We start from the raw sequence: 17003 nt of genomic DNA on the forward strand, positions 1-17003 counted from the left end.
CCATCACTGGCCCAGAGGCCTAAGAGGAAAAAGTGGTTTCATGGGCTATGCCCAGGGTCTCCATACTGTGTGCAGCCTAGTGACTTAGTGCCCTGCATCTCAACCACTCCAGCCATGGCTGAAAAGGACCAATGCAGAGTTCAGGACGTGGCTTCAAAGGGTGCAACCCTCAAGCCTTGGCAGCTTCCATATGGTGTTGAGCCCGTGAGCACATAAAAGTCAAAAACTGGGGTTTGGAAACCTCTGCCTAGATTTCAGAAGATGTATGGAAACGCCTGGATGCCCAGGCAGAAGTTTGTGCAGGGGTGGGGCCTTCATGGAGAACTTCTGTTAGGGCAGTGTGGAAGGGAAACGTGGGGTTGGAGCCCCCACACAGAGTCCCTACTGGGGCACTGCCTAGTGGAGCTGCAAGAAGAGGGCTACTATCCTCCAGACCCCAGGATAGTGGATCCACTGACAGCTTGCACTATGCTCCTGGAAAAGCCACAGACACTCAACGGCAGCCAGTGAAGGCAGCTGGGGTGAGACTGTACCTGCAAAGCCACAGGGATGGAGCTGCCCAAGACCATGGAAACCCACCTCTTGCATCCGTGTGACTTGGATGTGAAACATGGAATCAAAGGAGATGATTTTGGAACTTTAAGATTTGACTGCCCTGCTGGATTTCGGACTTGCATAAGGCCTGTAGCCCCTTTGTTTTGGCCAATTTCTCTCATTTGGAATGGCTGTATTTACCCAATGCCTGTACCCCCATTGTATCTAGGAAGTAACTAACTTGCTTTTGATTTTATAGGCTCATAGGCAGAAGGGACTTGCTTTGTCTCAGATGAGACTTTGGACTGTGGACTTTTAATGCTAAAATGAGTTAAGACCTTAGGGGACTGTTGGGAAGGCAACATATACGATGTGACTTGCTCTTCCTTGCCTTTCACCTTCTGCCATGATCTGAGGCCACCCCAGCCACATGGAACTGTAAGTCCAATAAACCTCTTTCTTTTGTAAATTGCCCAGTCTCGGGTATGTCTTTATGAGCAGCATAAAAACAGACTGGCCCTTTAGAGAAAAAGTTTGTGAACCCCTGGTATATCTGGAGAACCGAAGGATATCAATGGTTAAACTAACTCAAAAAATACAAGATTCAGTTAGGTAGTAGGATATAAAATTGACATGTAGAAATCAACTGCCTTCACACATACAAAAAATAATCAGAGGATATAATGGTAGAGAAATGCCCTCAATTATAAACAGCAACACAATCTAGATGAGAAAAACCTCTCAGACAGGGTTTCGCTCTGTCACCCAGCCTGGAGTATGGTAGCACAATCACAGCTCACTGCAACCTCGAATTCTATGCCCAAGCGATTCTCCTACCTCAGCCTCCCAAGTAGCTGGGACTACAGGTGTGCACAAGCACTCTTAATTTTTTTCTTTTTTTGTAGAGATGGGGTCTCACTATGTTGCATAGGCTGGTCCCAGGCTCAAGCAATCTGCCTACCTCAGCCTCCCAAAGTGCTGGGACTATAGGGGGAAAACCCCTGAAAGACATAAAAATAGATTTGAACAAAGGAAATGTCATTCCCAGGTCACTGATAGAATGACTCAACATTGTATCAGTTCTCCTGAAGGTAATTTATAAATTTATTATGATACTCCAAAAATACCAATAAGCAATAAGCTTTATATTAGAATTGGGTAAGTTATTACTGATGTTCATATGAAAAAGAAAATAGCAAGGAAGATAAACAAAAACAGCAAGGAAAATACTGAAAAACAAAAACTACAAAGGAGCTTAATGCTTTCAATCATGAAAACACTATAAAGCTTCTATAATTAAAAGTGTAATAACTAGTGTACAAATAGACCCACACATACACAGTCAAATGATTTCTGATAAGGGCACCAAAGCAATTCAATGGTAAAAGTATTTTCAAAAAAATGGTGCTAGGAAAACTTGATATCCATAAAGGAAAAAAAGAGCCTTGACCCCTACACCTCAGACCATACACAAAAATTAATTCAAGGTGGATTACAGGCCTAAACATAAAAGCTAAAGCTGTAAAGCTTCTAGGAGGAAATGTAAGAATCTATGTTTGTGACCACTAGGTAGGCAATAATTTTTTAGAGGAATAAAAAGCACTGATCCTGAAAGAAAACCCTGATATACTGGACTTCAGAGAAATTTAAAACTTCTGCACATCAAAAGACAACATTAAAAAAAGAATATAGAAAATCTTCACAACATATATCAGATGAAGGATTTTTATCTGGAATACACAAACTCTTACAAGTCAAGAAGAAACATAATATGTGTGTGTGTGTGTGTGTGTGTATATATATATATTTTTTTTTTTTTTTGGAGACAGAGTCTCACTCTGTCGCTCAGGCTGGAGTGCAGTGGCACAATCTTGGCTCACTGCAACCTCTGCCTCGCGGGTTCAAGTGATTCTCCTGCCTCAGCCTCCCAAGTAGCTGGGCTTACAGATGCACACCAATACACCCAGCTAATTTTTTATATTTTTGGTAGAGATGAGGTTTCACCATGTTGGCCAGGCTGGTCTTGAACTCCTGACCTCAAATGATCTGCCTGTCTCAGCTGCCCAAAGTGCTGAGATTGCAGACGTGAGCCACCATGCCCGGCCCATGACTTTTTAAAAAGGGAAAAGAGCTGGGTGCAGTGTTCATGCTGGTAATCCCAGCACTCTGGGAGGCAAAGGCGAGAGGATAGCTTGAGCCCAGGGAGTTTGAGACCAGCCTGGGCAACATTGTGGGATCCTGTCTCTATAAAATACTTCAAAAAATTATCGACATGGTGGTGCACACCTGTGGTCCCAGCTACTTGGAGGCCGAGGTGGGATAAGCCTGAGAGGTCAAGACTAAAGCTACCCATAATTGTGACACTGCACTCCAGCCTGGATGACAGAGGGAGAACCCCTTTCAAAAAAAAAAAAAAAAGTCAGGGGGAAGACATGAAGAAACAAAGCAAGACAAATGAATAGCCAATAAGCACTTGAAAAAGTGTTCTACACCATTAATTTTCAAAGAAATGCAAGAGATATTACTAAACATCCATTAGAAATGATGAGATGAAAAACAACTAACAGCAACTGGAAATAGCCCAAGCGTCCATCAGTAGAAGAACGATAAACCACGGTATCGTCATACAATAACTACTACTCAGCAACAGAAGGGAACAAAGTGCTGACACTCTAAACAACATAGGTAAATCCCAAACACCTTCTGCTTAATAACTCAGAACACTACAGACAGTCATCCCTTGGTATCTGTGGGGAACTGGTTCCAGGACCCACTGTAGAAACCAATCTATGTATATTCAAGTCCTTTATACAAAAAGGCACAGTATTTGTATATGACCTACACATATCCTCCCCTATATTTTAAAGTGCCTCACGATTACTTATAATACCTAACACAATGTAAATGCTATGTAAATAGTTGCTATACCACATTGCTTTTTTATTTGTATTATTTTGGTTTTTTTGTTTTTGTTTTTTTTTTGAGACAGAGTCACCCAGGCTGGCGTGCAGTGGCACAATCTCAGCTCACTGCAACCTCCGCCTCAGTCTCCTGGGTAGCTGGGATTACAGGTGTCCACCACCACGCCCAGCTAATTTTTGTATTTTTAGTAGAGACGGGGTTTCACCATGTTGGCCAAGCTGGTCTCGAACTCCTGACCTCAAGAGGGCCCACCTTTGCCTCCCGAAGTGCTGGAATTGCAGGTGTGAGCCACTGTGCCCGGCCTGTTGTATTGTTATTATCTGGAGTTTTTATGAATATTTTCAATCCACAGCTGGTAGAATCTCTGGATATGGAATCCACAGACCCAGAGAGCTGACTATACTGGATGATTCCATTTACATGAAATTCAAGAAAAGGCCAAACTAATCTGTGAATGTACAAATCAGAGTGGTTGCTTCTGGAGACTGATTAAAAACATCATAAAGGAGCTTTGTGGGGTGATGGAAATGTTTTATATCTTCATAAGAGATGAGGGTTACATGGGTATATATCTGCTTTTACCAAAACTAACTGAACTGTATAAGATCTTTACATTTCATTGTATGTAAATCAGGCCTTAAAAAAATAAAGTAGGCAAGGGGAAAAGTTATATTTAAAAATACTTTTCACTCATGGAAGTCCCAGACAACTTTCTATCAGGGGAAGAGTACTCAGAAAAAAAAAGTATAGAGTGAACAGTTACAGGAACAGCTGAAGTGAACTTCCTATATTAGCATTCTCCAGAGAAACCAACAGGATATGTACAGAGATATGAGAGAGAGACAGAGAGAGAGAGATTGATTGGGATTTATTTTAAGGAACTGGCTTACATGATTGTTGAGGCTGGTAAGTCCAAAATTTGAAGGATAGGCAGGCAGGCTGAAGGAAAAAGTCGCAGTATGAGACTGAAGGCAGTCTACTAGCAGAATTCCCCATTCGCTCTCCTTGGGGAAGGTCAGTCTTTTTCTTAAGGCCTTCACTGACGGAATGAGGCTCACTTACATTATGGAGGGCAATCTGCTTTACTCGAAGTCACTGATTTGCATGTTAATCTTATCCAGAAAATATTTTCAGAGAAACATCTAGGATGGCATTTGACCAAATATCTGGGTGCTGTGGTCTACCCAAGTTGACACACAAAATAAATTCCCAAAAAGACATTAGAAAGGGAGAGACCATCCTGGTTTGCTCACTTTTTAAAACAGCTCACAAGCAAGCAAACTCTTGACAGCTTTTGAAGAGGAGAAACTGTCATATGTCTTGAAATTTCTCCTCCTCCTTTCTCAAGCATCTGTCTCCCTACTAAGCCCAAGCAGACTGCTTTAAAAGAAAAATAATTGCTAAATTTAACAATTCAACACACGTCTTGAGAACCCATCAAGTGCCAGTGATTATACTGGATGCCAAGAATACAGAGATAAATGAAAACCCATTCATGTCTGCCTCCCTTTAATTCTAAAGGAAAACAAAGACATAAACTACATAATCGTGATACAAGATGGTCAGTGTTACAACAGATATATACAAAGGGAGGAAGAAGTGGAAGGATGGCAGTTGCTCACTTAATTGGAAATGATGGGAGAGAAGGGCAGAGAAATCTTCATATTTTGCCAAGAAGAGAAGGGTAGAGTCTGGGTAGGAGGTAGTATCAAGAGAGTATCACTCATACCAGAAGTAAGAGTGTGTATTGGGCACAAATAAGGGTTGGATATGGCTATGCAGTGCAAGGAGAGTGCTGAAAAAAATCCTGAAATATACACAAAGTCCAGACTACTAAGGACCTAACATGTTTTGCCAAGTAATTTGAACTTACTCTCCAGGCAATAGGAAATCCATTAAAAGTTTTTTAATGGGGAAGTGACATAATGAAATCGATATTTGAAAGATAAGCTGGCAGCACCATAAAGAATATCTTAGAAAGAAGTTTTACAGGCCAAAACATAAGTTAAGAAGCTGGAAGACCTAACTACTAGTTTTAAAGATGGAAAAGGGAATAAAATGTACCAAAAAAGATAAAGTCATAATGCCAGGCCAAATGCTACTGGATCTGACAATGAACCAATATCTGACACTAAAAGTTTTTCAGTAAATCTTAAAAATCATAACCAGTCTCAACTTCTTTGAGAAACAATATATGGCTCCTAAATTGCTGGCCAATTTAACACTTAAACTTTAGGGTAAGAAAAACCACATGCAACTTATTAAAAGGTTTAAGAAGTGAAGGAGCAGGAAAAAAAGATGGTCATATGACTTACCTATTGTTTAAAAGGTCAACTTTATAGAATTCCAGGGAGGAATGAATTGAGAATATTATGTTGTAAGGTATCTGAACTACCATGAAGCAGTACAGTGTTATCTGAAAGCAGACTTACTGCAAGCTCCATAGCAACCACTAAAATAAGTATAATTGTTATAATAAGAATATTAAAAAAAGAACAATACACAATGCTCAATTAAAACCTGAGAAGGCAAGTATAATACAGATCAGAAACTCAGATTTACATATAACAAAAGCAAGCACACTAGAGAGGGAATGAGGTAAAATAAAAACTCATTTTTCCTATTCTTAATTGATCTAACAGATAACAGTTTTTCAAAATAATAGCAACAATGTATGTGGTTATGTATACTTATATGTGTGCATTGTGTGTACATACTGTGTATGTGCACACGCACTTCTGTATAAGTGAGATAAATGCTAGCAATGTTACAAGAGATGGGACGGAGAAATTAGGATTATTTTGTTTTTGTAAGTTATTCATACTCCCTGTGATGCAGAAAAGTATTATTCAAAAGTGGGCTTGCACAGTTGTAAATGTGTATTGCAGACGACAGGGCAGCCACTAAAAAAAGGTTTAAAAAAAAAAAAGTAGTATAACTGACATGCTAAGAAAGGAGAGAAAACCAAATCATATAAAATGTCCAATTAAAACTACTAAAGGAAGAAAAAGAGTGGAAGACAAAAACAAGAGCAAAGAACAAGGGCAACAAACAGAAAATAGTTAACGAATATGGTAGCTACTAATTCAACTATATTAATAATCACTTTGAATGTCAATGTCTAAACATACAAATTAAAAGACAGAGTGTCAGAGTGGATCAAAAAACAAGACTCCACTATGTGTTGTCTACAGAAAACCCATTTTAACTATGAAGACACATAGATTAAGAGTCAATGGATGGAGAACATTATACCATGCTAACATTAATCAAAAGAAAGTAGGAGAGCAGTATTAATTTTACACAAAGCTGACTTCTAAAGCAAGGAAAACTAGCAGGGATAAAGAGGGGCAATACATAATGATAAAGGGTCAATTCTCTAAGAAGACATAACAATCTTTAATTTGTATATACCTAACAATAAAGTATCAAAATAGTTGGCAAACTCATACAACTGAAAGAGAAAGACAATTTCACAATTACAGTCAGAGACTTCAACACCCCTCTGTCAAAAATTCAATAGGCAGAAAATCAGTAAAAATATAACTGAACTGATCATCATCAATCGATTAGATCTAAGTGACATTCATAAAGTCTTCTTCCAACAACAGCAGTATGCACATTTTCAAGCATACTGCTTGAAACGGAACATTCATCAAGAGAGACCACATCCTGTATCATAAAGCAAACCTTAACAGATTGAGAATAGAATTCATACAAAGTATGCTCCCAGACCACAATGAAATCAAACTAGAAATCAATTATCAGAAAAACAGCTAGAAAATCAAATTATTTGGAGATTAAAGAACACATTTCTACATAATAAACGGGTCAAAATAGAAGTCTCACGAAAAAATTTTTAAATACTTGAAACTAAATTAAAATGAAAATTCAACTTAAAATTTGTGGTATGGAACATAAGCAGTGCTTAGAAGGAAACTTGTAGCCATGAATGCATATATTAGAAAAGATTATTTAAAATTAATAATCTAAGCTTCCACCTTAATAAACTAAAAAAGAATAAATTAAATCCAAAGTAAACAGAAGAAATAGTAACTAGAACAGAACACAATAAAGAAAATCAACTATAATCAAAAGCTAGTTCTTAGAAAAGATCAAGAAAATTGATAAGCCTTCAGCCAGGCAGAGAAAAAAAAAGATGTAAATGACTAATATCAGAAATGAAAGAGGCGACATCACTATAGATCGCATGAACATTAAAAGGATAATTAAGGAATATTATAGACAAATTATATTCCGACAAATTTGATAACCTAGATAAAATGAACCAATTATTTAAAAGACACAAACTGATTCTAAAGTTTACATGGAAAGGCAAAAGACAAAACACAACACTGGAGAAGAACAGTTGGAAGACTGATATTACCCAACTTCAAAACATACTATATAATTACAGTGATCATGACAGTTGTGGTATGGGCAAAAGAACAGAGAAATTAGTCAATGGAACAGTTTGACAGTTTCTTACAAAGCCAAACACAGGCTTACCATATATAAAATCCAGCAATCACACTCCTAAGCATTTACCCAAATGAGTTCAAAAACCTGCCCAGGAATGTTTATAGCAGCCTTATTCAAATATGGATAACTGCTGTACATCTACACAATGGATTATTCGGCAATAAAAAGAAATGGCCTATCAAGTCACAAAAAGATATGGAGGATCCCTTAAATGCATACTTGTAAGTGAAAGAAGTCAATCTAAAAAGGCTACATACTCTATGATTCCAGCTATATAATATCTGGAAAAGGCAAAGCTACAGAGGTAATAAAAAGACCAATGGTTGCTAGGGAGAGTGGGAAGAAAAGAGGGATAAATAGATGAAGCACAGGGCATTTCCAGATGGTAAATCTATTCTGTATGATACTGTAATGGTAGATACATGGCATCACACATTTTTCAATACCCATAGAACTATACAACACAAAGAATGAACCTGAGTTGGAACAACAGACTTCACTTAATGTATCAATGTTAAAACTGGCACATCAGTTTTAACAAATGCACCATACTAATGCAAGACATTAATAGGGGAAACTCGGGGGGCAGGATATGAGAACTCTATAATTTCTGCTCAATTTTTCTGTAAACCTAACATTGTTCCAAAAGTAAATTTTTATTTAAAAAATTTCCAAAAAAAGTTTTAATATATTTTAAATATATTTAATTTTTTTAATTAAATAAATTTAGAATAAATTTTTAAATTTTTTTTTTAATTATTTTTATTTTATTTTTATTTTTGAGATAGGGTCTTGCTCTGTTACCCAGGTTGGAGTGCAGTGGTGCTATCAGCCTTGACCTCCTGGGCTCAAGTGATTCTCCCACCTCAGCCTCTGAAGTTCTCAAGTAGCTGAAACTACAGGCATGCATCACCATGCCCAGCTAATTGTTTTTTTTTTAACTTTGTAGAGACGGGATGTCACTATGTTGCCCTGGCTGGTCTTGAACTCCTTGACTCAAGCAATCCTCCTACCTCAGCCTCCTGAGTAGCAAGCATGAGCCACCATGCCTGGCCTATTAAATTTTTGTTAAGAAGTCATAACCAGCTTCTGCCGGGCATGGTGGCTCATACCTGTAATCCCAGCACTTTGGGAGGCTGAGGCAGGCAGACCATGAGGTCAGGAGTTCAAGACTAGCCTGCCCAACATGGTGAAACCCTGTCTCTACTAAAAATACAAAAATTAGCCAGGCATGGTGGTACACACCTGTAATCCCAAATAGGAGGCTGAGGCAGGAGAATCGCTTGAACCCAGGAGGCGGAGACTGCAGTGAGCCAAGAGCGTGCCACTGCACTCCAGCCTGGGCGACAGAGCGAGACTTCATCTCAAAAAAAAAAAAAAAAAAAAGTAATAACCAGCTTCAATTGATTTTAGAAACATCATAAGCTCTTCCTAAGTTGCTGGTTCCTGTGATATATCTGAGGGAAAAACATACATGCCACTTGTCAACAAGTTTAAGAAGTAAAGGAGGGAAGAAAAAACTTTATATGACTTACCTGTTGCTTCAAAAGTCAATTTTATAGAATCCCAAGGTGTCTGTTCTTTGGATATGAGTTGGAAATGAGCAGGATTTCTTGGAGAAACTTCTGGGGCAGGAAGATACCAGTTTTTCCTATTTGGAAAGGAAGCTTCAATATTTAGGGTGTTTTATCAGTTGATGGCTATCTGTAACTCACAGAACTGTTCAGCATATATGAACACATTTTGGGGTACGAAAATAAACTGACAGACACGATAAGCAATGTCAACTCCAATAAACTCAGGTTATTTTGTAATAAAACCTTCCCAATGTTAAGAACAAAGGAATAACCTAGGTGATCTTGATTCCACCACCCATCCTATTTCTTCTCATCCAATCCTTCACTGCCAAGCTACAAAATCTTCCCAGAGTAAACTTTTTTTTTTTTTTTTTTTTGAGAGACAGAGTTTTGCTTTTGTTGCCCAGGTTGGAGTGCAATGGCACAATATCAGCTCACCATAACCTCCACCTCCTGGGTTCAAGCAATTCCCCTGTCTCAGCCTCCCAAGTAGCTGAGATTACAGGCCTGCACCACCATGCCTGGCTAATTTTATATTTTTAGTAGGGACACGGTTTCTCCAGGTTTGTCAGGCTGGTCTTGAACTCCTGACCTCAGGTGATCCACCTTCCTTGGCCTCCCAAAGTGCTGGGATTACAGGTGTGAGCCACCGTGCCCGGCCACAGTTTTTGAGATAGATGCTTACTATTATATTAGTTAGAAGGGCCACCTTTTCTAACTACTCAGGTCTCTAGAGAAAAGATTTTTTAAATTTGAAAAAGCAAAACTACTCTTGTGAGTGCTTTATTCCACTAAAAAAAAAAAAAAAGTTTCATAATGATAGAAAAAATAGTACAAACAGCACTGAACTTGTTTATTAAAGGATGACAGTTTAAATGATAAGAGTACTGATATGGTGACAAGACTTGAGAATAAACTAACCTCCAACTTAAGCAGAAAAATAATGAACCAACCTGATCAGAAAGTGCACTGGAAGATACCAAGGAAAACCACAAAGAGGTGCATTCTCCTCACAGTGAGCTCGGATGCTATCATTGATCTCAGGAATGTGAGGGGTTATGTGAGACATTCCAGTATAATCAAACCCATTGATCCATATTCCAGAGTCGCGTTTAACTGCATTTCCTTCCAAGTCATGGAATGTTCTAGTCACATGCTGAAAAAAAAAAAAAAAAAACGACTAGTGAAAAAACTGTTTCAACTAGTACACCCACATTCCCACCCCAAATTACAAAAATGGAGTATGGCAATACCTAGAAATGATGTGGATATGGAGCAAGTGAGTAAGACACTGAGGGTTGCTAAGGTACTGCTAGGGTTCATTTAAACTGGAAAATAGATATATAGATTATTGTTTTATTGTATCTTCCAAGTATATTTAGGTTTCCTATAAAATTTTTTGAAACTTACTATTTCAGACTTAAAAAACGTGAATGTTACAGCTCCTTTTAGATAAGGATTTAAAACAAATACATATATACATACACACTCATTTCCCTTTTAGTGTTTTATGAAGCTAATTCACGTGCAGAGAAAAGCGGCAATTGCAGCTCACCACTAGATGACAGCCTTGTGCCTAATAGAATTCTATGAAAAGGCACCGTGCTCCATTTGAAATAACTTCATTCACGGCAAAAAACAGCCTGAAGAATACCAATCAGGAGAAGAAAAAAAAACACTGCATAGGGCAGGGGCTGGGACTGGCAAACTGCAGCCAACAGGGCAAACTGTCCACTGACTGTTTTTATATAGGAACCGTTATTTGAACATGGCCATACTCATTTGTTTGGGTATACTCTATCGCTGTTTTTGCGCTGGAAAATAGAGTCACTGCAACAGACTGTATTGCTGACAAAGTCCAAAATATTATCTTGTCCTTTACAGGAAAAGTCTGCCAACTACTGGCACAGTGAAAGAGAACCCCCAAACAAATCAGAAAATGACTTTTTAAAAATACAAATCCAGCTTTTCCTAAGTATTACTGACATAATTATAAAACAGTACATCATGAAAAACACACCGAACTTCCTAAAAAAAAAAAAAAAAAAAAAAAAATCTGTTCTTCACTAAAGGTTTTACAAATTGTAAAATCTCACATAAAATTTATCACAGTGTTCTTTAGGAGTATAAAAAGGAAGTGTTATTTGGCCCCTTTCAAAATCTCCTAAGTTCAAGTATTTTTAATTTTTTAAGTCCTTGAATAATTATCTAGGTATAATTCCTCTGGCATTTCTGTTTGGCTAGGTTAGATGTGACTCTTGCCCTTAAGGGTATATGTTATCTTGAAGTAGGATCTTTCACTTAAAGAGGATAAAATACACATAAGAATTATGCAAAATACACAATATATTAGTATGTGTTCACAAACACGAGAAAGGGATGAGTATAAGGCATGTGTAGTATGAAAACTTTTGTGTTTTTTGTGTGTGTGTGTGTGTGTTTTGTTTTTTTTTTGAGACGGAGTCTTGCCCTGTCGCCCAGGCTGAAGTGCAGTGGCGCGATCTGGGCTCACTGCAAGCTCCACCTCCCGGGTTTACGCCATTCTCCTGCCTCAGCCTCCCGAGTAACTGGGACGACAGGTGTCCGCCACCTCGCCCGGCTAGTTTTTGTATTTTTTTTTTAGTAGAGACGGGGTTTCACTGTTTTAGCCAGGATGGTCCAGATCTCCTGACCTCGTGATCCGCCCATCTCGGCCTCCCAAAGTGCTGGGATTACAGGCTTGAGCCACCGCGCCCGGCCATGAAAACTTTTAAAAACAATTTAGAAAAGCTAACAATTTAGCCATCTCTAACAGAGATAACTAGAATTGAGGCTTACTGCTTTATAGTACCAGGCCTAAAAAATTTGAAGAATAACCTGAGATCTAAAATAAGTCTTCAAACTGGCCAGGCGTGGTGGCTCACACCTGTAATCCCAAGCACGTTGGGAGGCCGAGGTGGATGGATCACCTGAGGTCAGGAATTCAAGAACAGCCTGGCCAACATGGTGAAATCCTGTCTCCAATAAAAATACAAAAAATTAGCCAGGCATGGTGGCGGGTGCCTGTAATCCCAGCTACTTGGGAGTCTGAGGCAGGAGAATCACTTGAACCCAGGAGGCAGAGGTTGCAGTGAGCCAAGATCATTCCACTGCACTCCAAACTGGGCAACAAACCAAGACTCCATTTCAAAAAAAGAAAAAAGAAAGTAAGTCCTAAAACTCATTTTATTAATCCCTTTCCAAGTTATAGTTTCACTATCACATATCACTTTGAATGTGACTTATAAGATTAATTTTACTAGCATTTCTAAATATCAATTGTATTTTGCCAGTTGATAGTTTAGACTTTACTCAGCCTGTATACATTTTTACAATCTATATTTCTTTTTTTTTTTTCTTTGAGACAGAGTCTCGCTCTGTTGCCCAGGCTGGAGTACAGTGGCCAGATCTCAGCTCACTGCAAGCTCCACCTCCCGGGTTTACGCCATTCTCCTGCCTTAGCCTCCTGAGTAGCTGGGACTACATTAGCTGGGACTACAGGCGCCCGCCACCTCGCCCGGCTAGTTTTTTGTATTTTTTAGTAGAGACGGGGTTTCACCGTGTTAACCAGGATGGTCTTGATCTCCTGACCTCGTGATCCGCCCATCTCGGCCTCCCTAAGTGCTGGGATTACAGGCTTGAGCCACCGCGCCCGGACTACAATCTATATTTCTAAAAACTCATTATTCTATAATACATATTTGCTCTTGTTTTTCCAATTAGATGCCACTTTATAATTTGAATAGTAATAAAAACAAGCAAACATTTCCAATTCAGTCTCCTGGGAGATATATGTCTAACTGATAAGAATGCCTCTTGACAGTCAGTCTTCTCCTCACTGCCTTAACACAAAAAAGGTGAGTATGACTAAATAGGTCAACAGCAGAAAAGTCAGTTGTGCTTGCTATTCACTACTGAAGCTCAAAACATACAAGTCTTCCTTTCCATATCTCAAATAGCTCATGCAAAACTGCTCACCTGAAGAAACACTCTCTTTGGCTTCGGATTAGCAGGATTGGAGCTATATGGAAAAAATGTTCCACTGCAAACAAGGAGGAATGTAATTGCACATACCAAAGTTAAAGTTAGCATGGTTTTTTTTGTGCTCTTGGCAAGGTAGATGAAGTTAATCTAAAATATAAACCACAAATATAGAAATATTACAAATTTATACTAGTGGGGGAAAGGTGTTTTTAACTGACTTTATTTTTAACAAGTATTAACTAACAGACCCTGAAGAAAAGTTATCAGCAGGTGCTAGCATACTCTAACATCTAGTAAACAAAGCACTAACTCTAGGAGAGTTCCATTACAGGTGAGAACCAAGAAAATGCCAGATGCCTCCAATCTGCCATGATGGTGCCACCTTTTTGGCATGCAGCCATAAACCAACAAGGAAAAAGGAAACTGAGGACTGTCGCTGTCCTTAATCGGCAAAAAGAACAGAAATGTAGATGTAATACACTATTCATTAAATAACCAGAGATACACTTTAGGCAGATCTGTTTGGACAAAACTCAAATTCCACTCATACTGCTTTAAAATGTGTCAAAATACTAAATTCATCTGAACTGGCATACAGATGTACCTTCAAGACTTTGCCAGTGGACCTGCATATGAGGAAAAACTGCATTACAAAGTAATATTATCCCTTTAGGTGACAAATTAACCAACGCCAACACAATCAGAACAACAAATCTAGGCAGTAAATGTAAATGACTCAGTCTCAAGGTTGGCATCTAGAAAATCCTAAATATTTTTAATCATAATAAAATCACTGAACTAAAACCTGTAAAGGACACACACGGCTCACAGAATACGTCCACAGATCTCTTACAGGGTCTGAGGAAGCCATTTGGGGAAACTTTTATGTGAAATTTGAAATTGTTCTAAGAAGCCACATTTTAAATAATCTGAATACCAGGAGAAAGAGGGACAGAGAGGGTGACACATTTTGTTTTCCTAACTCAGCCTGAAGTCCTCAGGTACTCTGTCTCATTTTTGTACTCACAGTATACAAACGTGAGACATGAGACCTAAAGCTAGTACTGTTTTGTTGCAGATGCCTCTGGATGGAATATTGGTATTCTCTAAACATGAAATCTAAACCCAGCTCCCCTTTTTGCCTTCTTCATTTTATTTCTCTACTTATTTCCATAAGTAGAAAAATAACATGAATGTGAAATTTTATTTATTTTTTTGGAGACAGAGTCTCGCTCTGTCACCCAGGCTGGAATATAGTGGCACGATCTCAGCTCACTGCAACCTTCAACACTCAGGTTCAAGCGATTCTCGTGCCTCAGCCTCCTGAGTAACTACAAGTGTGCACCACCATGCTCAGCTAATTTTTTTTGTGTTTTTAGTAGAGACAGGGTTTCACCATGTTGGCCAGGCTGGTCTTGAACTGCTGACCTTAAGTCATCCGCCTGCCTCAGCCTCCCAAAGTGCTGGGATTACAGGCGTGAGCCACCCCGCCCAGCAAGCAATCAGTTAATAGGTGTCCTTAAGTTATCCTCTGCTGGGCCATCATGGTTATACATATATTGATTGAATGAGAGCTGAAATGGGGACTGCTGATACAAGTGGGCTCAGGAGGAGACAACTCAGAAACAGCTCAGTCATCAGCACACAATGGACATTTCAGAGTCCCTTTTCATGCTTCTCATCATTTTATTTTGCACCCATCTCAGAACCTAGAGTGACACAGGATACAATATTTCAGGAAGGCCGAGGCACAAGAATTGCTTGAACCCAGGAAGCGGAGGTTGCAGGGAGCCGAGATCACACCACTGCACTCCAGCCTGGGTGACAGAGCGAGACTCCACCTCAAAAAAAAAAAAAAAAAAAAAAAAAAAAAAACACAACCTGATTGCTTGACAAGACTTTAATTGCTTTCTAGCAGATATATTTAATAAATCCCCAAGGACTGAAGGGAAAGCTGTCTGAAATACGCATTGTGGTTCAATTCTCCATTACCCAAAGAAAATAGTCTTACTCTATTAATAAGCCACTGTCATTAACACTGCTACACACAAATAAGAAAATGATTAAAAGAGTAATAACTCATGGCATCAAAGTGCAGCAGGGCTATTTCACATTATAATGAAAATTAAGTGAGCTTTCTAAAGTATTCCAAGAGGCAGTCTTCTCTCCAAAAGCTTTCCCAATAAAATATAATTTAGAAGATAAGACCCTTCGATCCTTTCTTCTGGTTTCCAAGATTTCCATGCTTTGGGGACATTTTCCATTTCCACAATGAACATCTCCAGGGTTCATTTTGCCCCTTTTCATATTATCAGTTGAACAGAATTTAAATGTCCCATATCTGAGTCATCTTTTATGAACAACCATAGCTCCCATTCATGACTATAATTTAACAAATACATGGGGGTGAGAGCATTCAGTTCATAACTACCTGACTTTAGATTAGATTAGAATCTAATCTATAGATGACAAAACTCCACTATCTCCTTCAATCCTTAAAACAGCAAAGCTATCAAAAATACAGATGATATAAGGGTTACTATTAAACCCAAAAGCAGCAAACCCTACAGAACATTTTAGAACTTTTCATACATATGAATACCAATAAGGATTATCCTTATCCTTAAATTATCCTTAATAATTATCCTATAAGTAAAATGGTTGGAAGGCTCAGATCTCTTTTAAGACTAGTACAACCAACCTCAAACAATAATATGCATAAGAATTATTCTACAGGGCTATCTATATACACAAAGCCACATATATAAAACTTTACTGGCTATAAGGAACTTCCATAGATGATGCTGACCATGTGTGTAGTATTTTCCTCACCTGCTGTCTTTAGAACCTGACTTCCACAAAGTAAAGGGATAACGAATGCCCTTTACTGTGTCAGTGTGAAAAGGCTCACTATCATCTCCATGAAGAAAAGAACTGTAATAAAGTCATAGCTCCTTTTCCTATTTGGTTCCCTATCCTCGAATTTCAAGGTGCACCTATAAGTGTTCAGTAATTACTTTTTGTTCTTAGGAATTCCCATTAAAAGAGCCACAAAACAGAGACCTGCCTTCTCTGGAGGGGCCCATCTTGGATCCTGGAGGTAGACATCAAGCCAAAGCAAAACCTTGCTTGGGGCTTACTCTACCCATAGGGGATCTGGTCTTAAACTCTGCATCACTGTCTTTTCTTCCCTCTGGGAATCCCAAAGGAAGAAAAAAAGGGATGGCAAACACAGGACTCTCCTTACTAGGGCAGGACACTGATATGGCCAAATGAGGATGGCAAGGCCTCGGATCATTTCATTATTTGGTAAATGAAGGCATGTTTGGGTGTCATAATAGACTCAATTAATGAACTTTCATGTGCTAGCAACAAGGTAGTGGAATGATAATGAAAAAAGCCTCATCAGAATTAGTCTTCCTTCACTAGCTCTAACAGCACTAATAAAACCACCCATGTATTTATTAACATGTGCCTCTAATTAGT

At 38.7% G+C, this 17003-nt stretch overlaps 1 protein-coding gene across 5 annotated transcripts in view; it reads right to left on the reverse strand.

Annotated features, from left to right (window-relative positions):
* ERMP1 (endoplasmic reticulum metallopeptidase 1) overlaps nt 1-17003 on the reverse strand; it is a 112320-nt gene that overhangs the window by 35289 nt on the left and 60028 nt on the right. For 4 of the 5 annotated variants that reach the window (XR_002517739.2, XM_021927841.2, XM_021927839.2 and 1 more), the window contains 3 exons: nt 13512-13664; nt 10469-10671; nt 9474-9589 (listed from right to left, as the gene is read on the reverse strand). Coding sequence is in view for 4 of the 5 variants with exons in the window: in XM_021927841.2 (XP_021783533.1) it covers nt 9474-9589; nt 10469-10671; nt 13512-13664 (472 nt within the window). In the remaining variant the exon portion in view is untranslated. The remainder of the gene's footprint in view (nt 1-9473; nt 9590-10468; nt 10672-13511; nt 13665-17003) is intronic. The other variant, XM_021927840.2, reaches the window with a different exon arrangement.

Source organism: Papio anubis, chromosome 13, assembly GCF_008728515.1.
Source record: "Papio anubis isolate 15944 chromosome 13, Panubis1.0, whole genome shotgun sequence".
NCBI classification, from domain to species: Eukaryota; Metazoa; Chordata; class Mammalia; order Primates; family Cercopithecidae; genus Papio; species Papio anubis.